Source organism: Ostrea edulis, chromosome 1 (genome assembly GCF_947568905.1).
Source record: "Ostrea edulis chromosome 1, xbOstEdul1.1, whole genome shotgun sequence".
Classification (NCBI taxonomy): Eukaryota; Metazoa; Mollusca; class Bivalvia; order Ostreida; family Ostreidae; genus Ostrea; species Ostrea edulis.
The window spans coordinates 107616715-107644332 of record NC_079164.1 but is presented as its reverse complement, the minus strand read 5'-3'; the positions used below and the strand labels follow the sequence as shown (position 1 = coordinate 107644332).

The 27618-nt window shown below is 35.8% G+C and overlaps 2 protein-coding genes across 4 annotated transcripts in view; both read right to left on the bottom strand.

Moving 5' to 3' along the window:
* LOC125666997 (helicase with zinc finger domain 2-like) overlaps nt 1–9802 on the bottom strand; it is a 46479-nt gene extending 36677 nt beyond the window's left edge. Inside the window, exons 1-5 of one of the 3 annotated variants that reach the window (XM_048900283.2) lie at nt 9651–9802; nt 3719–4277; nt 3449–3628; nt 1666–1995; nt 1438–1572 (exon numbers count right to left, since the gene is read on the bottom strand). In XM_048900283.2, coding sequence (XP_048756240.2) covers nt 1438–1572; nt 1666–1995; nt 3449–3628; nt 3719–4235 — 1162 coding nt within the window. In that variant the 5' untranslated portion in view covers nt 4236–4277; nt 9651–9802. The remainder of the gene's footprint in view (nt 1–1437; nt 1573–1665; nt 1996–3448; nt 3629–3718; nt 4278–9650) is intronic. The other 2 variants (XM_056153217.1, XM_048900291.2) reach the window with 2 other exon arrangements.
* Nucleotides 1–27618, bottom strand: part of LOC125666820 (receptor-interacting serine/threonine-protein kinase 1-like) — a 542042-nt gene that overhangs the window by 266637 nt on the left and 247787 nt on the right. The gene's annotated exons all lie outside the window — the stretch shown is intronic.

Here is a 27618-nt window from a genome sequence, read left to right as displayed (position 1 = left end):
CACAGATATATTCCATATATCCCATGTCCTGTATTTCAAATACTCCACATTTTGGCGATATTTATATGACTCACTTTCATAAATTCTTTATATTTATCAACGTCACTCGATGTATAGTTATGTTGTAATCAGTTTACTTTCATATTGATCAGACACAAATTACGCGACAACAGTATAATAATATTAAACATTTCTTAGAAGAGCTCTTCCTGGTTTATTTTATGCATAAATAAATCTTACATAAAAATAAAACCGGAATTTGATATATACCTAGTGATATGCTTATGTCAATACGGAACTTTCGGGATGTGCGACCGATCAGAACTGACGGTTATACACCGCGGTTACGTGATATTAACCAATTGTAGCGCAAATTTCCAAAGTTCACATTGATACAAATGGTGTTTCACTAGCAGACGGTCCGCAAAGAGCTATGGACAGTCCTACGATGACGATCCAAGTCATTATTGGTGCTTAGTACCTGAGTGTAAATTAGATGGAAGGGAAAAGGTGCACATAGACGCGTATCCTTATATAGATGGAAGGCGTTAAGTTTTGCCTACATCCTCAAGATATTTTCTGGATTAATTTCCATCGCCAACTCACACAATTTCATCAAATGCATTTTCCTATAAATGGTTGTAGTGATTCCTGTCTTTGATAGATAGCATTTCAATGTAGGAATTTTATAGCTATTGACGTATCCCATACTTGTTTACTCAGTTGTTATTGTAATCCGGAAGTGACATGTCCTACAAATTACGTTCAGCGCACGATAAAAGTCAGAGTGGAGTCGTATCTTGAAAGTCCCGTAGTGTGACGTCACATTGTGTCGTGGATTTCATCCCAATAAAAAAATTCATAATCTACCTTAACGTCTCCGCTCTGATTTTCTATCCTTATGAGGCAGGATTTTTTTTAGACACGTCTACATGAGAAGAAATTTCTTGCTGTACCTTCAACTCGACCTTTGGATACATCGACGTCTTATACGTATATTATATATCAAAATATTCCTTTCCATTTCCATCCATATGTCGAGTCTACATATCGCAGTGAAGTCGAAATTAAAAAAACACCATAGAGCTTTTCATATCTGTTTCATATTTGGATGTTTTATTAGATAAAACACTGTCGATATAGTTGAAGGCCACAGAGAGATATTTTTTTCTCATATAGAAGCTTTTGCATAAACTCTGCCACACAACAATATAAAACAGGTCAGCTAATAAATGAGCGCTATTCGTTCCCTTGGGAATTCCAACAGATTGTAATCATGAAATATCTAAACATCACAGCACAAATACTGAATCAGCGATATGTAACACTTCATTATGTGGCGCACCACTTGCTTTCTGATAATCATTGAACTGTGATAATTTAAAATGCCAAGAAGGTAATGAACGTTTTAAAATTCTTATCATATAAAGATCCTACCGTCTGTTGAAAATTCGTTTTCCATTAGTTTTTCTAGCAACTCTGACATAAATAAATCTACATCACAGGTTGTTGATTTTCCAAGAAACAAGGTATGGTGACTTTTCAAGCTGAAAGGTTTTCTTTTGCATGTGCCTGTAAAGTTCAAAAAGAATTTCAAATGTAAGCAATAGGCTGCATAATTTGTATAATTAAAAATAACCTAAATGAATTGGAAAAGATGTATACTTCTACTATCGTCACGAATGTAATTTTCCGGACAGTAGATATATCCCGAGATGGTCAGTTCTTCTGTATTATGTTTTTGCATCACATTCTCTAAATCTCCTTCATCGTACAGAACTTGGAAAATTCTTTGGAGGTTTTCTTCTAATGGATCTTTGTTTTTTAAAGTGACATCAATCACTAAGCACCCCTTTTCAATTTTCTCAAAGCTGATGCAATTTTCTTTCAAAGTATCATTGTCATTAAGTGCAGTTGGGTTTAAGCGACAAACATTGTCCTTGATCTGTTGCCAAACAGGCGTTAATGGTGCACGTGCCACTATCCGGCATAATGCTGTGGAATGAAATATATACAGTGGTACAGATAGCACTATTCATTATCAAAACAGTCAAATTACAACAACAAACACGAAAAGATTGACCTCATGTTAAAAGTTAATAGTGGAGTTATACTCTAATCAAAATATCTTAATTGCTATAGCAACAAAATTAGTAGAAACAATTTTACGCAAAAGGGTAACGATTTTGAAAGGCACATATACACATGTTTGGAGTTTTCACTTGTCTGGACTCAACATCCCTTATCACATCAAAAATGCTGGAATATTTTACTAGTTGTGTGAATCCGCAAAAATACTCTTCAAACCACAAACCACTGTCCACCCTTCTTGTATCTTAGGAATGAATAAACAGATATAATGTAATAAATGATTGAATTGAACCTGAAGCAAACACAGCACAAATTGATTATCCTAACGTTTATTTTATGCGTTAATACGCTTGATTTATTTCTAAAGATTATACGACTCAAGGGCAAATATCAGAAATAATCTAAATCTCAAATAAAGTAAGTATTGCGTTAATTTTGGAAATATTCTTAAAAATACATTCACACCAATCCCAAAGAAATGAAAACACTAATTCCACATAAACACATGCATGGTTTGAAAACCCGTATCAGAAGAGACACATATACGCGGCCTGTAGTTATTTAGTGTGATCCTGCGACTCCTGAAAAAAAAAATCAAACTGTCCTATATAATCACATGTAAAATTTTGAATCTATATATTAGACCCACTATAGCCCCGGGGGCATGCTTTCATCAAATATGAATATTTACTACAAAAGACTTCTTACATATGAATATCATTAATCATGGATAATAGTACTTGAGAAGATTTTAAAGATATTTTATCTATATATCACGATATAAAACTTTTATCCCTATTGTGACCCCAAATTACCTTCCAAAACCATGGCTCCAACAAACTTGAATCTGCATTACCTGAGGATGCTTGCATATCAGCATGACCTATGCTACTCTTAGAAAAAGATTGTAAAATATTTTTTCCTATATATAGTTATGCAATCTTTGATTCCCTATTGATGCCCCATCAGCCCCCCTTTTCGGGTTATGATTTGAAGGGACTTGAATCTGCTGTATTTGAGGTGGCTTGCATATTGATATAACTAACCATGATCCTGATGCTCTTCATCAAGAGATTTTTTTTTCTAGATGTCCCTATGTAAAACTTGGTTTGGTGGAAATTGGCTATGTTGTTTTGGAGAAGAAGATGAATGAATTGTGGAAAAAAATTCCATCCCAACGACGCCGACAGAAAACGGACAAATTTTGATAAGAAAAGCTCAATTGAGCCTTCGGCTCAGGTTAGTTAAACACAAAAATCAAAAGAAAATACATTGATTTCTGTAGATGCAGATAAAATACATTGTACACATGTAGTTTGCAAGAATTTCTTGTCAATTTCAATAAACTGAGCCTTACTTTTACCGGAAGTCTCAATCTCCAACTGCTTTAATTGTCTTTGGTCTTCTATTTGGAATATCAATTTATTCTTCACACCAACTTGACAGCAAGATATAGAATTTTCCGTTTGTGCACCAATATTGATTCCCATACTATTGCCACTCCCAAGCTGTGTGTACGCATTTGGGGGCAGGTCTTCTTTAAAATAAATCATAAGTTTCAATTGTTTGAAAATGTTACCTTTATGTAACATTATTTTAAAAAGAAAAATTTCGAGATCATAATTACCGTCATTTTTGTTTCTTCTTTTTATACTCTCTATAAATTCACCACCAACAATATGAAAGTCTTCATCTGATGACAATTGTGCCCCAATTTGATGCAATTTGGACCAAATAGCATTAGTATCATTGTCTGTTAATTTTTCCTCCGTGTTTTCCGAAATGTGTGTCTTCCATATTCTCCACAATCGTAATATGTTGGCAGACACAGATAGATCATCTTCAGCAGGATCGATCTCAGAATTCCACCCACACGACGGAGGTAGCAAGGATTTATTGCATGTTCCACATAAAAATATATCACAAAGAACCTGAAAACTTAGTGATTTAATACTTTTACACTTCCCAACCGCTTCCCTGCTCCCTTCTTTAACATTTTCGGAGATGTTCCGTTTGAGAACGTCAATTTTTGGGAAGAAACATATTAAACATCCTCTGAGCAGCTTAGCACAATCTAATCTTAAACAGGTTTTCACTGTCTCAAAATTTGTTACTAATTCATCATCTGATGCATCCGTACTCATTGCAATACAAATCCAATGGTGAACATCATCAGCTCACTTCTTCTGTAAAATATGCAAATGTAAATCAATGTTAAAAATTCAACAACTCTTTCTTTTCTTCCCTGTAACATGAATATAGAACATCCTCCCACATCAGGTTTTCATTAAAAGTATAACAAATCTATATTCTCCTTAACGTTTTATCTCAACCACACTAACAACACGTCACCACACAACACCTTAATATAGTTGTAAATGAAAATCATCGCATATCATTCAAGCATAGGGGTATCATGATATAAATTGTTATTTGCAGCATACTACGTATAAACTCAGAATTATCAAGGAACATTAGTTTCTATTAGTTTTTTAACACTACCGCGCAAGATGCTCTAACTATATAAGTTTTAATTCATTTTGGGGTATCGGTCCAAATTTATTATGTAGTTGTTACTTAGTCCTACTTAATTGCAACTCTTGGTAAATTCAAATAAAAAGGGATGAAAGTAATTAGTTTGGCTGGATCCAGTAAACGTTCTACCAAACCCCTATCTTTGCTCCTCACAGAAATATTGACTGCTTTGAAGGAGAAACTCCAGGTGTATTCTACCACAACATATGCAAGAGGTGATGTAATAGAAATGTGGATTCTAAAAAATCCCAGAATCTGTTCCGTACATTTGAAATCGCAAACTTTTCTGAAATCATTAACATCAAAACGTAGAGTTTTCAACATTTTACACGACCATTCCTCACGATATATCAAAGACTAGAATTTTCGACATCATAGACAGTTGGAAAAAGGAAATATTCATATCTAGTGATCGGTCATGCAAGGTGATGATAACGAACAGTGATCAATCTCACAACTCCTTTAAGCAATACAAAATAGATAGTTGGGCAAACACGGACCCCTGGACACACCAGAGGTGGGATCAGGTACCTAGGAGGAGTAAGCATCCCCTGTTGACCGGTCACACTAAACAATTACGTTGTAATATATATATATCCCTGTGAGCTCGAAATAAAGGACACCACAGAGTCGTCCACTTCTGTTTCATACTTAGATATTTTATTGAAAGTAGACATTAACGGCAAACTCACAACTCAACTGTATGACAAACGGGATGATTTTAGTTTCTCCATCGTCAACTTCCCATATTTGTGTAGCAATATTCGATTATCACCTGCATACGTTGTTTATATATCTGAACTGATTCGATATGCAAGAGCTTGTTCTGTGTATAGTCAATTTTTAAATCGAGGTAAGCTACTGACAAACAAGTTGATGGTACAGGAGTTTCAACAGTCTCGATTGAAGTCAGCATTTCGCAAGTTCTATGGTCGTTATAACGATCTAATTCGTCAGTACAACCTCGCATTGGGTCAAATGCTGTCTGACATGTTTCATACTGATTGTTAAGGCGTTCTTGGCACACTGATTTTGACTGCGGATAACTCCGTTTACCTGATCAGGATATAGGGCTCACGGCGGGTGTGACCGGTCAACAGGGGATGCTTACTCCTCCTAGGCACCTGACCCCACCTCTGGTGTATCCAGGGGTCTGTGTTTGCCCAACTATCTATTTTGTATTGCTTATAGGAGTTATGAGATTGATCTCTGTTCGTTATCTTCACCTTTGTTAAACACCACTCTGATACTACGTACAAGTACTCTGAAGTTAAGATAAAAAATATGCTGGAGTTCCTCATTGACAATATCTTTTTTGGTGGTCAGGTCTTCCAACAGTCTGTTGGAATTTACATGGGCACGAATCATGCTCCTTTGTTAGCTGATCTGCTTTTATATTCTTATGAAGGAGAGTTTATTCAAAAGCTTCTACACGAGAAAAAAAATATCTCTTGCTGTGGCCTTCAACTAGACATTTAGATATATCACCGACTTTTTATCTATTAACAATAATCATTTTCATTCATATGTTAATTCCATCTATTCCTGTTAACTCAAGATAAAAGACACCACAGAGTCATCCACATCTGCTTCGTACTTAGATATTTTATTGAAAATTAATATTAACGGCAAACTAACAACTCAATTTATTGACAAACGGGATGACTTCAGCTTCTCCATCTTCCACAATTTATATGGCAATATTCCATTATCACCTGCATATGGTGTTTATGTCTTGCAATAGGCCTTTCCGAAAACGTGAGTTATCTCTCTTTGTATTCTTACATTTAGTGTGAATATGACAACTTCCGGGTAGTAACACACTCAGACTTCGCATATATTATAAGAGTTATATTAGTATGGGTGCTGTTCAAAATCGAAAACAGTTGAAATCATTTGTACGAGAGAGTAAGAAAATGTTAATGGAAACAAAAACGAATTTCTTGATCGAGTCGGGTGTGATTTTTCGGGGTGCGGGGTGGGGTTAAAAATTAAATTGGAAATCACGCAGACATTTATTTGTTTACATATGTCTCCAATATAACGACTGACATAATTGTTTTGTATGAAATCAGAACAGAACTTCTGATTCTCAAGAGATGATGGCATCTCATCAACTCAAAGCTCGGGTTTTTACAAGGATCGACACGTGCAAAGATCTTGCATAACATCTCTCCCCCCCCCTTTCCAAAATGATTTTAAAAAATCAATTAAATTAGGAAATCAATGCTCTCATTGTTTTATCAGGGCTAAAATTATTCCACCACTACCAATCGACTCTTTCAAAAATAAACCAGATTGCAAAGTTTGGGTAACTTTCTCCAAAGTACCTGGCCGTGTTCATTCTGTGTGCAAATCATTTGTACACTGCAGCATGAAGCTGGAATTGTTAATATCAACTGATATGTTTAAAATGCAGAAAAATAGGTAATCAAATAAATTTTTAAAATTAATTTTGTTCAATATTGCACGATTGATATAAATTATTTTTCATAGACCTGTGTGATCCCGGGAGGGGGGGGGGGGCTGCCATATTCTCAAATGTACTCTCTAGGGGAAGGTAAGTTTAACCCCCAATAGAATGCTTTTGACGTCTCTGTATCTTCCCTCTTTTATTCGTTTTAGCCCCCTTGAAATGTACTTGATTATGTAGGCGCGTATCGTGTCATAACAGAAATTACAATGACAGATTTAGACCCCCCCCCCTTTCGCCACAAATTTACAAAATAATTTGAGTAAAACTCCAAATATTTTACCCAAAATGGCTGTATTTACAGGTACACACTCTTGCCGACTATAAATTCAGGTTGTTCAATTATAAGTTATTTTATTTTCAAAACATTGCATGTGTAAATGTCAGTTTAAAGATGGTTTGTGACGACGAATTTCTTTATGGTTATACTTGTAAAATTTGTGGGCAGACAGCTGGAAATCTGTCAGTGGCCTCTCACTTACAAGTGCAGGCTGGGATAAATTTTACTCGCCAATCGAAGAGATGGACATTTTCAGAATCCAGAGGTGTCAGCTCCGACAAACCTAGACGTACATCGTGGCAGAACTTTTATCGCTGAATGTACTACATTGATATTGAACAAGTAACTTCTGATATTTTATTATAAATCTGACTGTATTAAACCACGGGCTAAAGATTCTGAGGAAATGTATGCAACATATGATATATACTAATTTCAGTCATAAAACACGTAAAATTCTGGAAAATTGGGGGGGGGGGTGTTAGAATAATCTAACTGCGTCTGGGGACATGCCCTTCACTTTAACGATAGAACATTCTATCGGGGGGGGGGGGGGGTCGTCCTCTACTTACAACATTAATTTTCTATTATTTTTACATGCAAAGTTGGTTATTTTCACGTGTATGAAGTAAACCTATGCATTGGGATTTTTTATTAAGGTTAAAATATTTGTTGGCGTGATTACTGTAAAATTATACAGCAATATCTTTGCGGCCTTCAGCACTGTTGATAATGACGCTTCTCGAATATACTACCCGGAAATCTTAAACTACTGTTACGCAAGCGCACTACGTCCCGGATCAAGGAAAGATAACTCATGTTTTCGGATTGGCCTATTGATTAGATATGCAAGAACATGTTCTGGGTTTGATCAGTCTTTTTAAATCAAAGCAAGCTATTAACAAATAAGTTCATGTTACAGTGGCTTTAACATTTTCGTTTGGAGTCAGCATTTCGCAAATTATATGGTCAATATGCAAGGTGAAGATGACAAACAGTGATCAATCTCATAACTCCTACAAGCAATACAAATAGATAGCTGGGCAAACACGGACCCCAGGACACACCAGAGGTGGGATCAGGTGCCTAGGAGGAGTAAGCATCCCCTGTCGACCGGTCACACCCGTCGTGAGTGATCTTACTTGCAAATACAACCTATCGTTAGGTCTAATGCTGTCTGGTGTGTTTCATACATATTTTTCTGCGGCGTTCTTTACATACTAATTTTGACTACGGATTGCCACGTTTACTTTATCAACACAGAGGGATTACGGGATTTATAAGACTGATCAAAGTTCGTTATCTTCACTTTTCGTTTTTTTTTTTTAAAAATCGTTTAATCATAGAATGGATGTCTGTACTCTTTAAAAAAAAATTACAATTTTTATATAAGGTACATGTATTGATTTGCATAGAACCGTCCAACATTGAAAAACCAAATAATGCCATTTAACAGTGATAGATCCAAATGATATTTTTATTACATTCTTTTCAAGAAAAATAGTCGGAAAATCATGTTGAGTAGTATAATAAGATCTTCGAAATTATTATTCCATTTCAAAGAAGGTATTCATAGGTACAGATTTAACCAAAAATATGGGTATGTATAAATGAGTTTGATAAAAAGCTATGATATCAACCGAACATCATCAGCCCTCATTCAAAATGTCCGTGTTTGCCCTGTTCCCAATTTTGTATTTTTTATAGAAGTTATGAGATTGATCACTTCGTTATCTTCACCTTTTCATATCTGATTTACTACAAATCAAGTTAATTTCTTTTCTCTTTATAACACAAGCTTGATCTGACCTCATTAAAAATTCACATTTTAACCACAAAAATCAAATGTTTGGCTCGAATCTTTTGAAACACAACTCCATTTGTCTCTTAAAAAATTATTCAAACATGCTCAATCTGTGATCCGGCACTGTATAATAAAGAAGGAGGCCCATACATGTACAGTCTTGTGCCAAATCTAGTTCAAATCTGGATCAGTGTAATTCCTTATTGTGAAAAATAACATCAACTAACGGATGATGGACATATTCTGATTACATCCATTAGTGAGTTAACTAAATACTCCTGTACAAATTATTTCCCAAATTTCTATAACATGTCCTTAATCAGAATGTTTACCAAGAGCTTTATCAATATCATATTGTCGATTTGATATGAGATAACGTATTCATGAGTCATGTGTACCTTATGTGTATACGTGTATATGTCAATCGTGTGTATTCGTTAAAATGTTATTAGAAATAAAGTTCTTACTCGTAAGTTCGCAATCCAAAAAATATATACACTTATTTTGAAAAGCTTTCCATCAGTTCTTCTTGGGAAGTAATGCTCATGCCTTTTCACAAAACTTCCTGTCGCCATGACAGTCGGCCAATTAGATATGCGCAGAAATGAAATCGAAACTCGAATTGTTATGTATGGAACGCCGCAGCTGTCTTAAGGCTATAAGATATGCAGCATATTGTCAGTGATATATAATATCAAGTTTATTCCTTATTCAATGGGTCTATTCTTTATACCATTAAGGCCATTTTTCATATCATTACGTCTACTTGATATAATATGTAGTGAAAAACCAATAACATGATGTCAAATCAATGTATTACATAGTTGGATATACATAATATTCAATCTAAAATCTATAATATGTTGTCGAAATTGTATTTCATTAAGTCATATTCATAAATCAGAGGGTTCAGACGTTATAAGATGACGTCAAAACAACATGTCACTTCGTCGTTTTAAACAACGACATCAAATACACACAATATGAAGTCTATCCTCTGTATCATCAAGTTCAATTGATATGACATGTAGTGAAAAAACGCTAATATGATATCACAACAATAATTATACAGTCTGAATTCTGTTGTAACGTGTGAAAAATACATACCAATAAGTCATTTCTGCATGACATGTGGTTCAAATGTATCCACATGATGTCAAAACACCTTACTATCATTTCATTTTCCTTTAACAGTTTGATGTGACTGTTAAATTGCGAAAACGTTAAAATATGGGGTTTAAATTCTATATCATACAATAGTTTGCATATAAAATGTAGCTACATCATTTAATACACTGTCAAAACTATACAGTACGTAGTTACTTTGATATATAATGTCGTGTATGTATATCATGTTGTGGTTCGAAGACTTGCATTTGAAGTTTTTCACACAAGAGTCAATGCTTTGTATAAATCCATTTGAAAATGTCGGAAATGCGCCAGATTCTGGAAGAGCTGGGCTTTGGAAAATACTCTAGACACTTTGAAGAGCAGGATATTTCTCCTGACATTGTGGGTTTATTATCAGCTGAAGAAATGAAGTCATTGGGAATTGGTAACAAGTCTGACATGGTTAAACTAAGACATGCATGTGTTTCATATGGTCCTCGAAGACCCGAACACGATTTTTCTAGATTTGGTCCAAAGGAATTTGTAGTTCCGCAGAATGTCCTAGAAAACCTCTTAAACGACGGGTTTTCAATTAAAGAAATATCAAGACTCCTTTCAATCTCCGAAAGCACGGTATATCGCAGAATGACAAAGTTTGGAATGTCCAAGAAAAGTTTGACATTGACCCAGATAATTATGTATTGAATGCGTCAAACAATTTTCCATATTGCGGAGAGAACATTTTAGGACAAATAATAAAACAGAAAGGTATACATGTAATTGTCCCACGCTGGCGTCTCAGAGATAGTTTGCATCGTGTGAATGAGACGGGTGTGAACGAAAGAAAAAGAGGCAGATTAAAACGCAGAGTCTATGATGTCAGAGGACCAAATCATCTATGGCATATAGACACCAACCATAAACTCATTCGGTGGCATTTGATCATTGCAGGATGCATTGATGGTTTCAGTCGTTTGATAATTTTCCTGAACTGTCTCGACCATAATAAAGCTGGAACATTGTTGAAATGTTTTGCTGAGGGTGTTTCTCAATTTGGCCTTCCACTCAGAGTTGGCTCAGATAAGGGATTAGAAAATACTGCAATTGCTGATTTTATGATTGCCAATCGAGGAATTGGCAGAGGAAGCATGCTTACTGGTAAAAGTGTGCACAATCAAAGAATAGAGCGCTTGTGGTGAGATGTCTATACTGGTGTGTTGGCTCTTTTCTACAAATTATTCTACTACATGGAAGATGATCGGATTTTGGATCCACTTGATGATTTGCAGATAGCAGCTCTACATTATACATACATTCCATTCATAAATCAGAAACTAAAAATTTGGCAAGATGCTTGGGCTGGACATAGAATGAGAACAACAAAATCGTCCCCGAAAGCTTTATGGACCTCGGGACATATTCAGAATCCTACGGGCATAGACTTTGTCAATGCAGAATATGGAACTGAGGGTTTTGGAATAAATTCCAATGATCATGATGATGTAGATGGCAGACCAATCATGACCTCTGTTCCAGATAGCATGATCATTTCCGCTTGCAAACACCAACTTGACCAGGAAATAACTAGTTTTTGGAATTCTGCAAATTCTGGAATTGACGTTTACTTAAACGTCCTTGATATAATAAAGAACCATCAGTGAAATTGTACAAATGAAAATAAAGAGACAAAACAACAACTTTTAGAATTATATTTAATGTTGTAACAAATCAATAGTGTAACTTACACAGAGTTTTCTATTCAAACAAAACCTAATGATCAACTCAAATGAGTTTCATCTACTTTTGGCTTGTTGATACATTGCTGCAATTTCTATCAATGTGTGTACATGAAACATTTTTATTCCTCCCACAGGATGGTATCCTCATAAATGAAATTTATAATCATTCACTTCTTACAAAGTACTTGTATTGGCATTAAAAAGTTCAATTAATTGTCAGTAAGTTATTTACCCCCCCCCCCCAATTATGACAAGTTTTTTTTAGTTAATATAAAAAATCTTAAACACTAATAACTTAAATACTTGTGCTTCCTATCAATTATAAATGTACAAATAAAGAAGAGACCAAATGACCATATTGCTCTTTAAAAGATTTTTAAAAAAACAGTATGAAACATGTCTGAAATATACATGAATATGAAAATTTATTATGAATGGACAAAAAATATATCTTGCATCAAAATGAAGCCTGTTGCTGAAAGCTGCCTTGCACAACCATGTGATGGTCTTTACATGTACAAGGTGCATAAAAAAGTGATACTTCACTACATATTTGAAGCAAAAAAAAAACACTTGTATCCTTAAGTAATATTTCATCTAAAATGACGAAGTTTAGCAAGCAGTTATTTTCTCAAAATGGGGAAAATGAAAACTCTTGCAATTTGCTGCTCTTTAATACCAACACATTAAATTTGTATGATGTTTTTTAACTTACTCATTTTAGGAGGAGTTAAACAGGCAAACTACGTAATTCAAAACCCTGCAATTTTTCTCACAAATTAAACAAGAGGCCCATGGGCCACATTGCTCACCAGTCACCTTGGCCCATACCTAAAGATTTTCCCTATATATTTGCATTTAAAACTGTGGTCCATACTGTGGCCCCAATCTGCCACCGGGGACCATGATTTTTACAAGCGTGAATCTGCACTATATCAGGAAGCTTTCACGTAAATCTCGGCTATTCTGGCCCAGTGGTTCTTGAGAAGAATTTTTATAAAGATTTTCCCTATTTATTCCAATGTAAAACTTTGATCCCTTATTGTGGTCACAACCTACTCCCAGGGGCCATGATTTGAACAAACTGAATCTACATTATGTCAGGAAGCTTTCCTGTCAATTTCAGCCCAGTGGTTCTTGAGAAGAAGTTTTTGAATAACCCCACCCTATTTTTGTGATTATCTCCCCTTTGAAGGAGGCATGGCCCTTCATTCGAACAAACTTGAAAGCCCTTTACCCCAAGGATGCTTTGTGCCAAGTTTGGTTGAAATTGCCCCAGTGGTTCTGGAGAAGAGAATGAAAACGTGAAGTTTACGCCGATGCCAGACAACGGACAAATTTTGAAGAGAAAAGCTCACTTGAGCCTTTGGCTCAGGTGAGTTAAAAAAATTCCTAGTCTTAATGTAATGCAAATCTTCAATACTCATACAAACGTTCTGTAACATATACAAGAACTTTGTAACATGAAAACTTAGGTTGGAGTTGGGGGGGACAAACATGCAGACAAAGACATTACAGTACCATAATATGTCCGATTTAAAGACGAGTATAAAACAAGAGGCCCAAAGGTCTTATCAGTTAAAAGAATCATTAGTCCCAAGGGCCATGAAATCTAGAGGAATTTTTCTTCAGCATATCAAAGCTAAATTCTAATATTCGGCAACAGGATTAAACAAGATGTGCTCTTCAAACATAAATTACCCCAAAACTGCCCATACTACTGAAATACTACATATTATATGATTTATGTCTGTCAACATACGTGAACACCAGATGAAGGTGATTATAATTGTCATTTATTAATTCAATAAATGACAAAATGTAAACATATATACACATAATCACTAAATAATTAAGAAAACATATATGGTAATTCGCACCAAGGGCAAAAATGTTACAAGTACAAAATGACCAGACTTTTGACTAGAAGGACTTTGAGACAGAGTTATACCTGTAACTTATGGCAAGATATAGAATACAAAAATTCATAAGTTATGGATTTCAATTACATGTGGCATTGACAATAATACACATGTTAAATGTAAAGGCAAAACAATCTTCGACCTGCTACAATATAGACAACCACATACTGCCCAAAACAGAAGTACACCATATGGGGCGATTCCCCATTATAACATGAAGGATTAAATTGTTACAAAATAGCATCGGATGGCTTGTTACCAACCCACTATACGGCTATTTTGGACCAGCTCTCGAGTCACAACCCTTGTTATGAAATTCAAAATTAGTACGTACTTTTCTGCTGTTTTTTATTATACATTTAGTTTTTATACAGTTTCAGTAAAATTTACGAAGTAAAGACAATAATCAATATGATAATGTTGGTCCCACCCTCAAACAAAAATCCCTACCCCTGTGATTATGAAATTTGTGTAAAACATTTAAATAACATCATCTTTATTGCTACTGATAATAAATTGAGTCAAAAACTACTATCCAGGGTATTATGAATTTATAATTTTGGTGGAGGCGTTCCTGCTTTTCATATACACGTAGATGTGTAGTTGTAAAGAAAGGATTTTTGAAAATAAATGATTTTGGACAGTTTTTGCCCTGCCAGTGGTTCTTGAGAAGACGATTTTTAAATGACCCCACCCTATTTTTGCATTTTTGTGATTATCTCCCCGAGAGAGAGGCATGGCCCTTCATTTGAACAAAATTGAATCCCCTTTACCAAATGGTGTTTTGTGCCAAGTTTGGTTGAAATTAGCCCAATAGTTCTGGAGAAGAAGAGGAAAATGTAAAAAGTTTACGACGATGTAGACAGACAACTGACAAATTTCGATCAGAAAAGCTCACTCGAACCTTCGACTCAGATGAGTTAACAAGAGGCCCATGGGCCACATTGCTCACCTGAATCACCTTGACCCATATCCGAAGACTTTCCATATATATGTGCATGTAAAACCTTAGTCCCCATTATGGCCCCAACCTACCCCTGGAGGCCATGATTTTTGCAAACTTGAATCTACACTATATCACAAAGCTTCCATGTAAATGTCAACTTCTTTGGCCCAATGGTTCTTGAGAAGAAGATTTTTAAAGATTTTTCCTATATATTTCTATGTAAAACTTTGATCCCCCCTTGTGGCCCCATCCTACCCCCGGGGGCCATGATTTGAAAAACTTGAATCTGAACTATGTCAGAAAGTTTTCATGTAAAAATCAGCTTTTCTGGCTCAGTGGTTCTTGAGAAGAAGATTTTTAAAGATTTTCCCTATATATTTGTATATAAAAATTTGATCCCCTATTGTGGCCCCATCCAACCCCGGGGGGTTATATTTGAGAAGATTTTTTAATGATCCTACTTTATTTTTACCCTTTCTTGATTATCTCCCCTTGGAAGGTGGCCCGGCCCTTTATTTCAACAATTTAGAATTCCCTTTACCTAAGGATGTTTTGTGCCAACTTTGTTTGAAATTGGCCCAGTGGTTTTTGAGAAGAAGTCAAAAATGTTAAGTTTACAGACGGCCGGACGCCGGACTACGGGTGATCAGAAAAGCTCACTTGAGCTTTCAGCTCAGGTGAGCTAAAAATATAATCATATTGCAAATTCTAAACAATTACTGCACCATGATTAGTAAAATCACTAAGCACAGAATTAAATAGCATTATGTTTTACATTATAGTCATTTTACCAGTAGCCAAACTGAAAAACTTACAATAAGTGTTTTTAAATCTTTTCAAAGGTTGTCTATACATTTAACTTTGAAATTCTATTGTGGCCTCATCAACTCCCCTGGTACCAATATTTGAACTAACTTGAATGTGCATTATTATACAAGAATGCTTTCATATTAATTGGTCAGGTTCTTACTACACATTTTGAAGGAAGATCTTTTAAGATACATTGTGTAAATTTACATCATACTTTGCACTAAAAATAGTCCTCTCCTGACCCAGACCAGTGCACTTTACTAGTTCTTCACTATATATAAAGATTACTTTATATTGATGTAAGAAATTTCTTTTAAATTCAGCAAGTTTTATGTAACACATCCCCTAAAGCTGTACCCATGGAACCTACATACAAACTGTAGAATTTTTTGTAATAAGTATGTGGTAATACATGTATAATTGTGTTACATTAAAATTAAAAAATTGAGACTTGATTGGGTGATAGAGAATGACTAAAAATTTGTTAAAAACTTAACGCAGTCCATAAAAGAGTTTTAAGAAAGCATAATCATATAATTCAAATAGCTTTTCATCTAAAGGAAAGTTCACATTTAAGTCTGGTTTTGGTCTTGGAAGCTGGAGAGAGTTGATGAATGTGTTGGCAGTTGGAATGAATGAGTTCATGACTTCTGGAAACTGGATAGTGGGTGGGATTTTTGACCCCAGTAGTGGCTCCTCATCAGCTCCTGTCACAAACTGTAGTATGTTTGCTAAGGACAAGTGTTCTCTCCGACCACCTGGAGAAGAAAGAACTTTACTAGACTTTATTTATGTTATTATATCATAATATCTGTGTAAAAAAATAAAGTAAAATGTCATTATTTACAATCAGTGATTAACATTACATTAATAGCACCATCATGAAAAATTGATTCAAGAACAGAAATGACCGGGTTGCTTTAAAATATGTTAACCATCATGGATCCAGATGAAATATAAACAAACTGAAATATTTAAGGTAGAGAATCAATTATGTAATGCATTTACATACTGGAACAAGAGGCCCATAGGCCTTACCAGTCACCTGAGTACTAGTAAAAAGTATCAATACTCCCAAGGGCTATGAAATCTAGACAAAATTTCCTGTTCTGAATATCTAAGCTAAATTCTAATGTTCAGCAACAGTATAAAACCAGATGTGTTCTTAAAACTTCCATGCCCTCAAAAGTGCATACACTGATGAAAGGTTTTACATAATGTAATATGTGTATTAACATTAAAAGATATAGCTGGTCTGGACCCATCCTAGAGTAAAAATACTGATATCGACAAAACTGTTCCGATATTGTATCGATATCGATCGTGTTTCGTGAATTTATTAAGAATTCTGCCCGAGGTTCATGCAGATTTTTAGATTTAACCCCAAGTACAAAAAGGACTTTTCAAATGATAGGAGTTCGATATCAATGTGATATCGTCGATATCGACAATTAGGAAAACTTGGGCAATGCGATATGTCTAATCATAAGCACAAGTTTACTTAGATATTTTATTGAAAGTAGACATTAACGGCAAACTAACAACTCAACTGTATGACAAACGGGATGATTTCAGCTTCTCCATCGTCAACTTCCCACATTTATGTAGCAATATTCCATTATCACCTGCATATGGTGTTTATATATCTCAACTGATTCGATATGCAAGAGCTTGTTCTGGGTATAGTCAGTTTTTAAATCGAGGTAAGCTACTGACAAACAAGTTGATGGTACAGGGATTTCAACAGTCTCGATTGAAGTCAGCATTTCGCAAATTCTATGGTCGTTATAACGATCTAGTTCGTCAATACAACCTCGCATTGGGTCAAATACTGTCTGACGTGTTTCATACCGATTGTTAAGCCGTTCTTGGCACACTGATTTTGACTGCGGATAACTCCGTTTACCTGATCAGGATATGGGGCTCACGGCGGGTGTGACCGGTCAACAGGGGATGCTTACTCCTCCTAGGCACCTGATCCCACCTCTGGTGTGTCCAGGGGTCCGTGTTTGCCCAACTATCTATTTTGTATTGCTTGTAGGAGTTATGAGATTGATCACTGTTCGTTATCTTCACCTTGCACAGTAGCAAAAAACTTCACAACCAACTGCTTACCAATCCTGATTCGATATCGACATGATATTGTCGATATCGACAGTTATAGAAACTTAATCAATTTAGAATGCTTAAACACATGCACATCTATAAAAAGAAAAACAGTGGCAAGGATGATCACAAAAAACTTATAAATATCATGGTTCGATATTGACATGATATCGTCGATATCGACAGCAAGGGATACTTTGTTAACGCAAATTACTTAAACATCTGCACAATTATCAGAATGATGCAGACAAGGGCATACACAACCATTTGTTTTACAATCATGATTCGATATCGACACGATATCGTCGATATCGACAATAAGGGAATCTCAGTCAGTGTTAGATTTATAAACAGACAAACAGCAATGAAGAAATATAGTTGGTAGAATGTCACAACAAAATCTTGAAACGGTAACGATTCGATATCGATACGATATCGACAGCAAGAGGAACTCATTTAGTGCAACATAGCGAAATGTATACACAAGTGTAAAGAAAATAGTAGCTAGGACAGTCATAAAGAATTGTTTAACAATATTGATTCGATATCGATACGATATCATCGATGTCGTCGATATCGACAGCAAGGTAAAATAAGTACACAAATGATAATTTAATCGACCATATGCGCGACCCTATGCTATGTCGAAAAGTTTTCGCGTGGGACCTAATCTGTGCACCTTTGGCTTTTTTATATATCAATGTTAAATTTTAATTGATAGGTCCAAAATGGGGGATTTGGAATGTTTTTCTCGGAAAGTTGGGCTCACTCAAAATGGCCTATAGGCTGGATGCAGTCTTGCGATATATGACATTCTTGGAACTATTTCCTGTCTCTACGGCAATCGCAATTTGGCATGACAAACGTATCATACCTCTTCCACATCGATAACAAGGCTGTTGTCTAAGTTCTGAACATTTCCACATCCAAATCTAACAGAGTTATGAAGATTGTTAGAGTTATCAATATTACCAAGTCTGATTAAAAATACCCCCTCTTCTTAGACGGGGATAATTTTAATCAAACCGCCTCATTATCCTTCAATATATAACAATAAAAGCAAAGCATATCTCCTCTAAACAAACACTTTTGTGTAATAGCAGCTTGCATTTCTCGTTTACAGTGGAAAACATTCCGCCAGCTGGTATCAGGTACAAAACAGTGGCCTACAGAACGTGCACACCAAAATTCAAATGCTTGATTATACATCCTTATCACGTGACTCTAACCAGGCTTACAGCATTTCTCTCAAAAATGTTAATGAATGTCTTAGAAAATACGATATCGATCTCAAAGAAAATGGCCCATACCTACAGGTGTAATCCTTAGATTTGTTGCTTACCTGTCAATACAAAGCCTATCAGCAAATACAATCGAACTTAACCTACATGCACTTTCCTTACCACAAATTAAAATGCTTGCAAGATACTACAGTCATTTCTGATACAATAACCAAAGCTATGGAAGGATTTAAACGTTCAATATGCAGTGCAACTGATACTCGCAGTCAAATTACCCATCCGATATACTGAGGGAGTTTACCTTGGCCCTTCCCTCAGGCCAGACATTCCCACTACATATATAACTTCAAAACATCAGGGTTTAGATACAATTATCACACATCCAAATAACTATTTGCCATTCTAAAACAGATCAAACTGTGCGCAAAACCACATTCATCATTTCCAAAGTGTCCGAGACAGCATTGTGTCCTGTTCGATCCATGAAGAATTATTTGGGAGCTCATCCCTCTTCATCCCAAAGTTCTCCAGAAAGACTTACATCAATAGGTGAGCAGGAAAACTTCTCTACCTACAGTTTCAGAATAGGCAGGGCGACAAATGGCCTTGAATGGTGTACCAGACCAAGTGATAAGAGCATCGTACAGGCGGAATTCACATGTTTACTCTTTTTATGTTAGAATGTACATACTGTGTGTTGGGTGGTCTTAACGGGCTGAAAGGATGAATTTCTATTTATTGATACACTAGTTCAATTTTAAGCGTAACCCGATATGCCGTATGTTCCCACCAGACAGATTCTCATTACAGAATGATAAAGATAAATAAATGCAATTCACCATTACCTCTACTAACCCAAACAAATTAAATCCTTTCGTAATTAGAAATGCTTGGTCGCCAAATCAGAGCTATTAATGAAAGACTTTTCTAATCCTTATTCCTGCTTTTGATTTGGCGTTGACAAACGTGCAGTCTTCAGTCAGGTTTACGGCCCAGAAAGGGATTCACAATCCAAACGTTTTATCAAAATACGTGAAAATATTATCTGAATCAGTGTTGATTATTGCTTTCCCAAAATACTCTCTGGTGATTGGAGGAGGACATACAACATGATCATCCAAAAATATTTTGCCCCATATTCTCATATATTAATTAATTCCAAAAACCTCAAAATCCCACGAAGCTTAAGGTGCACATACATGCAAGTCTAATGAATTACAGTACATGTTTCACTTCTGAACAATACAAATATACTTTTGAGAATTTCATGTAAAATAGGTTCTTTTTGTTTAATCGGTGACCAGTACTTCAGCATGCTAGAGGTTCACGCCGCGTAACGAGGTATATAAGCAACGTTAACCGAGGCTCTAACTTGTTGGAGTAGGTGACATCTTCCTTGGTGAGAATTGCGAGATCCGACGAACCCAGATGATTTATGTACCCACCAAAGTCCCTATAAAAGCTTCATCTCTTGTATTTACTGAATTACAAGAATAGGTAAGTTTTATCATATATACGATGAAACATAATCTGAAGCAAGAAGTGAAGAAATCTAATAATTAGAGCATTACTTACAAAAAATTATTGAATGCAGCTGAATAATGCTTTCTTGTATTATCGGCTTTTGATTCCATACAAACTTATGGGATTTTGTCGGCCAGTTCCTGTAATTGAGAATCCAAGCTTGTCCAGGACAAAATCCATTTATCAGAATTAAAGATATCTGAAAAACATGTTCAAAAGAAATAATCGCAAGACGTAAACTTGTTTGATATCATCAGGACCTTGTAGAATAAAACCACAATGTAACATGTCTAATATATTTATATTCCGCAATTTTGAAATAGAAAAACCTATATATAAGAGCAAAACCTCGTACCTCAGTTTTTGTTACTGGATAATCATTGAAGTGTCTAATGAAATAACACAATATTTTAAGTGAACATGTCATTTATCATCATGATCAAACTAATGAAATAATAAACAAAGTTCAAACAAAATGACGTAATAGACCAAGATATACAAAATTAATTGGCTGGGACAACATAATACAAACAACCGCAGGCACCTGATTCCACCTCTGATGTGTCCAGGGGTCCGTGTTTGCCCAACTATCTATTTTGTATTGCTTATAGGAGTTATGAGATTGATCACTGTTCGTTATCTTCACCTTTCATTTAAACATCGAGCTTGTATCTCTGCTGGTGGACAGTCTGTCCCCGATGATGCTTGTCGCTCGACATTTGTTCCTTCATGAATATACACAATAACTATACAATACTGGCTGACAGGTCGCCCAGTATAAAAAGGTGTCACTCTGTGGAGTTTTTAAGGGACACAAGCTCCTACACATCGGTTGGTGTCCCTTGGATTATCCTTCGATATATCAAAGATTTGTCTTATGTACAATCGTCAGCTTTGGTACAGAAACCAACATTCCTTTTCCCAAATTAAAGACTGTTATGTTCCTTTAAGAGATATTTTTGATAATTCCTTTTCAGACCCCATGTGTTCAATCTCAAAATGTTCTGCAAACAATTGCAAAACTTGTGATATACTGATCAATAAAAATTCATTTAATAGTTCTCACTGGACGTAGTTTCTCTACGAAAACTTTTGATAATTTGACTTGTAAATCTTCTAACGTTCTCTACACTTTTGAGTGGAACCTGTGTGGCTTCATTTATGTGGGAGAAACCAAGGGTTCACTTAATAAGGAATATTGGGGTACATATTTCAAATAAATTATGGTGGTAACCAACTTCTTTGCAAGCATTTTAATGCACCGGACCATTCCATCTTGTCTATGAGGGTAAGGAGTTTGGAGAGAGAAAAATTACCATCACACAAACAATCCAAAATTAAACACCCCTTTTCGTAGACAACGAGAAGATCACTAGACAACGAGAAGATAACTGGATCAGGACCTTGGGCACTGCATTTCCATATGGATGCAATGATAATGTATATGATGTGGGAAATTTGACTAGTCCACAAGGAAATAACGTTAACGTGATGGGACTCTTTCCCAATACTCAAAGACGAAAACGCAGTCATGGACATCGTTCATATAAAAGACCAAGTATAAATGATGTCACGATTGATTAACTTTTGCCTTACGTCAACAGACAATTAGGTCCACATCATATTCGTACAAAACTTTACTCTGTTCCATTGAGAGTTTTACATACGTTATTTGAAGAAGCTACAGCTAGTCTATACTTGGATTTTTCAACACCTGAATATAGACTGAACTCTATGATTATGGATGTTGCCAATCACAGGCTTTTTAAACAAGCACGGGTCATGGACGATATTCCTTCCAAATCATGCCGCCAGTTCCTTAAGCTCCAATTTACAAACAAAGGAATAGATGCCGTCAACATAAGCAATATTCTTCGTCATAAAAGGGTTCAGTCGTGTATTCCAACTTATCTCAAGTTCAAGTCTACACCCAGTATTTCCTACAGCTATACTTTTATTATTGCATCCAAACTTTTTAATAATAAACAAACTTTGCAGTGTCTAGATATAGACCATCTTATACGTAATCCATCAACGTGTTCTTGTTCTTCATCTTCTTTCAACTATAGTCGAGCTGGACATGTCATTACTAGTGATATTGATATAGTTGAAAATGAGGATCTCAAATCACTTATTCTAAAAGGTCCTAAATACAGAGAACCTCGGTCTGTTAATTGGCCACAGAACTTCATCTCTATTATGAATTCTGTCGAAGATTATGCCAGACGATAGGCTACATGTGAAAAAGAACTTGATACATTGTCATAATGGGTTAAAAGTATATGAGGAATATTAAAATCCCGCATTAGACATATTAAAACAAAAGTACGTACCATCTATCCTTCTGCGTTTAGTAAACCAGAAGTGATAAAAGAATTAGATAGGTTACATGAGGAATATGTTTTGGTTCCAACTGACAAAGCTAGTAACAACATTGTCTTTGTTTGTAAGGCTCATAATTACAACTGTATTTTAAACGAACTTGGCATTAATTCTACTTTTGGTAATCGTACTTATACTCCAACTCCCCTTTCAAAAGATGAAATTCTTCGAAACCATGCTTCAGTTTTAGACACATTTAATATCCCAGTCAATGGGTCGAATGAATATGAGTTACTGTACCTATACTGGATTCCTAAACTACATAAAAACCCTTACAAAGATACAATGCTGGATCCAGTAAGTGCTTTACCAAGCCCCTATCTTTGCTCCTCACGAAAATATTTACAGCTGTGAAGGAGAAACTTCAAACTTACTGTGCGACTACATATGCCAGAAGTAGTGTTAATCAAATGTGGATTCTAAAAACTTCTAGAGAACTTTTAGCAAACTTGAAATTACAAAACCTTTCCCAAATCAATAACATCAAAACCTATTACTTTTCAACACTATACACGACCATTCCTCACGATAAATTAAAGACTAGACTTTTTGACATCATAGACAGTTGCTTCTTCAACAAAAATGGGAAAAGGAAATATTCATATCTAGCGATGAGTCATCCAAAAACTTACTTTGTTAAATACCACTCTGATTCCACGCACAAGTACTCTGAAGTTGAAATAAAAAAAATATGCTAGAGTTCCTCATTGACAATATCTTCGTGGTCTTTGGTGATCAAGTTTTCCAACAGTCTGTTGGAATTCCCATGGGTATGAATTGTGTTCCTTTGTTAGCTGACCTGTTTCTATATTCATATGAAACAGAATTTATTCAAAAATTTCTAGGCGAGAAGAAAAAATATCTTGCTGTGGCATTCAATTCGACATTTAGATACATCGACGATGTTTTGTCTATTAATAACTTTCATTCATATGTCGATTCGATATATCCCTGTGAGCTCGAAATAAAAGACACCACAGAGTCGTCCACATCTGTTTCATACTTAGATATTTGATTGAAAGTAGACATTAACGGCAAACTGACAACTCGTCTGTATGGCAAACGGGATGATTTCAGCTTCTCCATCGTCAACTTCCTATATTTATGTAGCAATATTCGATTATCACCTGCATATGGTGTTTATATATCTCAACTGATTCGATACGCAAGAGCTTGTTCTGCGTATAGTCAGTTTTTAAATTGAGGCAAGCTACTGACAAACAAGTTGATGGTACAGGGGTTTCAACAGTCTCGATTGAAGTCAGCATTTCGCAAATTCTATGGTCGTTATAACGATCTAGTTCGTCAATACAACCTATCATTGGGTCAAATGCTGTCTGACGTGTTTCATACCGATCGTTAGGCCGTTCTTCTTAACACACTTATTTTGACTACGGAATATCCGTTTACCTGATCAGGATATGGGGCTCACGGCGGGTGTGACAGGTCGACAGGGGATGCTTACTCCTCCTGGGCACCTGATCCCACCCCTGGTGTGTCCAGGGGTTCGTGTTTGCCCAACTATCTATTTTGTATTGCTTATAGAAGTTATGAAATTGATCACTGTTCGTTATCTTTACCTTTCATCAAGATCACTCAGAATATATACATTATATCATATACCTAGTAGTGTATCAGCCCTGATACACCTATTTTGGCTAGGATGAGACAGCTGCAAGTAGGTAGGGCTGTCTCGCCCTAAGGGCCGAGATTAATAGAATCCTTCATTAGTACGAGTGTGAGATAGGGAAATTCCACCGAGGGGACAAGATTCGCAGTCTTGGACGAGGCTTTGCCGAGTCCTAGACAGCGAATCTTGTTCCAGAGGTGGAATGTCCCTATCCCACACGAGTAAATAATGAAGGATTATTTTTCTCACATTTTAACTACAGTTTAGTGCATAAAATTAGGATCTTTCAGAAAATTTTAGATTATCAAAATCCTCATTTGAACTTCGATGCAAAAACTAATTAGATAGGCAGAAAGAGCATACCCGAAAATGGTTTACACTGTAAGTGTAAACTAAAAACCCCAAGGTTGTCCACCAGAAAGCTATACTACATTAAAATTTAAAGATAACAATGCAAAATATTTTTACTTCACTGTGTAACGTAAATCTTCACCGTGTAACGTAAATCATAGAAAATATATGACGTTACAATCAAATGACGTCGCAGCAGTGTGAGACAGAAAAATCTCACATGGCTGTCTCACATGGGTAAAGTCGATCTCACACTAGTGATAATGTGAGAAATCTCTGTCTCGGCCCGTTGTCAAGGGGCTGTCTCGCCCTCAAATTTCAAATGGCTATTTCTTCTTTAATCTTTTGAAATCTAACATAACTACATGAAAAAAATGATGTTAGACACAATTTTTTTTTCAAATATAATACTTACTTCCACGACAAAATTTAAATTTAAGCAGAAAAATTAAATAAAAACGTTTTCAAAAACAGCGCTAAATTGTAGCGATTATCTAAGCAAAGGGGGGTAACCCAAGTAACAATTGTTTATTTAGAACAATAACACGTTTAACTTCATTTAAAAACAATCAACGTTCTAGGCAACAGATAACAGTAGGAGGATTATGGAGGGTGATACTGAAGCATTTTCAGAAATCCCCGGTCCTAATGGAGATAAAATGTTAATTTACAGCAATTTGGCAATAAAACAAGAAAAGCAGAAACAATATCTTCCGATGTTTTTCAACGACTTATAGATGCTAAACAGATGGAAGCGGTAAAAAAAAAAAACTTACTTCAGTATATTTTAGGTAACATTCCCTAAGCAAATAAATAGCAGCATCAGATCTGTAAACATTCCCGTTCATACGATGACGCCACGTAAACAAAGTTCTACAACTCTTACAAATTATATGAAATAATGAAAACGGGCGAGTTTGGTAAATCCGAAAAAAGAAATAAAAATAATTCACTTATTTCCAATTTTAGTATTCATTAGCAAGCCCCTAGGAGCTGCTTAATAGTATATACATGTACATGAACAGCACAGCGATAGATATGACGAGTTTCTCAGCCAAGCAGTTCAGTTAATTGAAACGTCCAGATTCTAGACCACATGATGGGATGTCCATGATTAATCATCCAATTATTGTGACCAGCAATGGAATAAAGCTACAAAACCCAGACTTTAGCATGTTTCACAATGTCAATAGTACTGGAAACATAACTATTAAAGTAAACTCACTGAAGGAATGAAATAGTCAAATATCGTTGTACAGTATACCATGTATTTATGTTTGGGTCAATACCCCCCCCCCCCCCCCCCCCCCCCCCCCCCCCCATTTAAAAAAAATGTTTATCAACTTGTTGTGTTTTAGGTATATGATATAAACAATATCACACTCTAATGTTGATCTCGGACCTGGGATTGCCCCTCGAGTGATCTCGGCCCTCGCCCTACGGGCTCGGGCCAAGATCAACTCTCGGGGCCAATCCCAGGTCCGAGATCAACATTAGAGTGTGATATTCTATATATATCAAAAAATTAGTTTGTTAAACGCCACTCTAATTCCACGCACAAGTACTCTGAAGTTGATATAAAAAATATGCTGGAGTTCTCATTGACAATATCTTCGTAATCTTTGGTGATCATGTCTTCCAACAGTCTGTTGGAATCCCGATAGGCACGAATTGTGCTCCTTTGTTGGCTGACCTGTTTTTATATTCCTATGAGGCAGAATTTATTCAAAACCTTTTACGTAAGAAGAAAAATGTCTTGCTGTTGCCTTTAATTCGACATTTAGATATATAGACAACGTATTATCTGTTAACAATAATAAGTTTCATTCATTTGTCGATTTGATATATCCTAGTGATCTTGAAATAAAAGACACCACAGAGTCCTCCACGTTTGCTTCATACTTAGATATCTAACTGAAAGTACATATTTTACGCCAAACTGGCAGGTCTTCTTTATGACAGACAGGATGATTTCGGCTTCAGCGTCGTCGGCTTCCAATATTTTTGTGACAGTATTCCATTGTCACCTGCATGTGGTGTTTGTGTTTCTCGGCTGGTTCGGTGTGCTGGAGCTTGTTCTGCTTGTGGTCGGTTTTTAGGTCGGGGAGAGCTGCTGGCAGGCATGTTGATGAAGCAGGGGTTCCAATAGTATCGTTTAGAGTCAGCATTTCGCAAATTCTATGGTCGTTATAACGATCTAGTTTGCTAATGCAGCCTATCGTTGGGTCAAGTGCTGTCTGGTGTGTTTCATACCGATTGTTTGGGCGTTCTTGGCACACTGATTTTAACTACAGTTTACCTGATCAAGATATAGGGCTTACGGTGGGTGTCTTATTTCAAAGGTTTTTAAATAGGTATTGATCATATATCACACAAATAAGCAATAGGAAAATTGCTTTTAAATAAAGGTTACTCAAGGCCATTTTGTAAATCATTTAAAATTGAATCGATATTATGTTGTTTTCCTATAATTACAGTTTATGTATAATCCCTTCATTTCCAGCAGACTGTGCCAGACGTGTGTAGCAACTTGCTAAGTGTACCGCAACTTGCGGCAAACTGTGTGCCAGAAGTTTACCGCAACTTGGCCATAAACTGTGAACCAGAGAAAAATTTCATACGAAAAATATACTTGCGACAAATGTGCCGCAAATTGCATGCCAGAAGTGTGCAG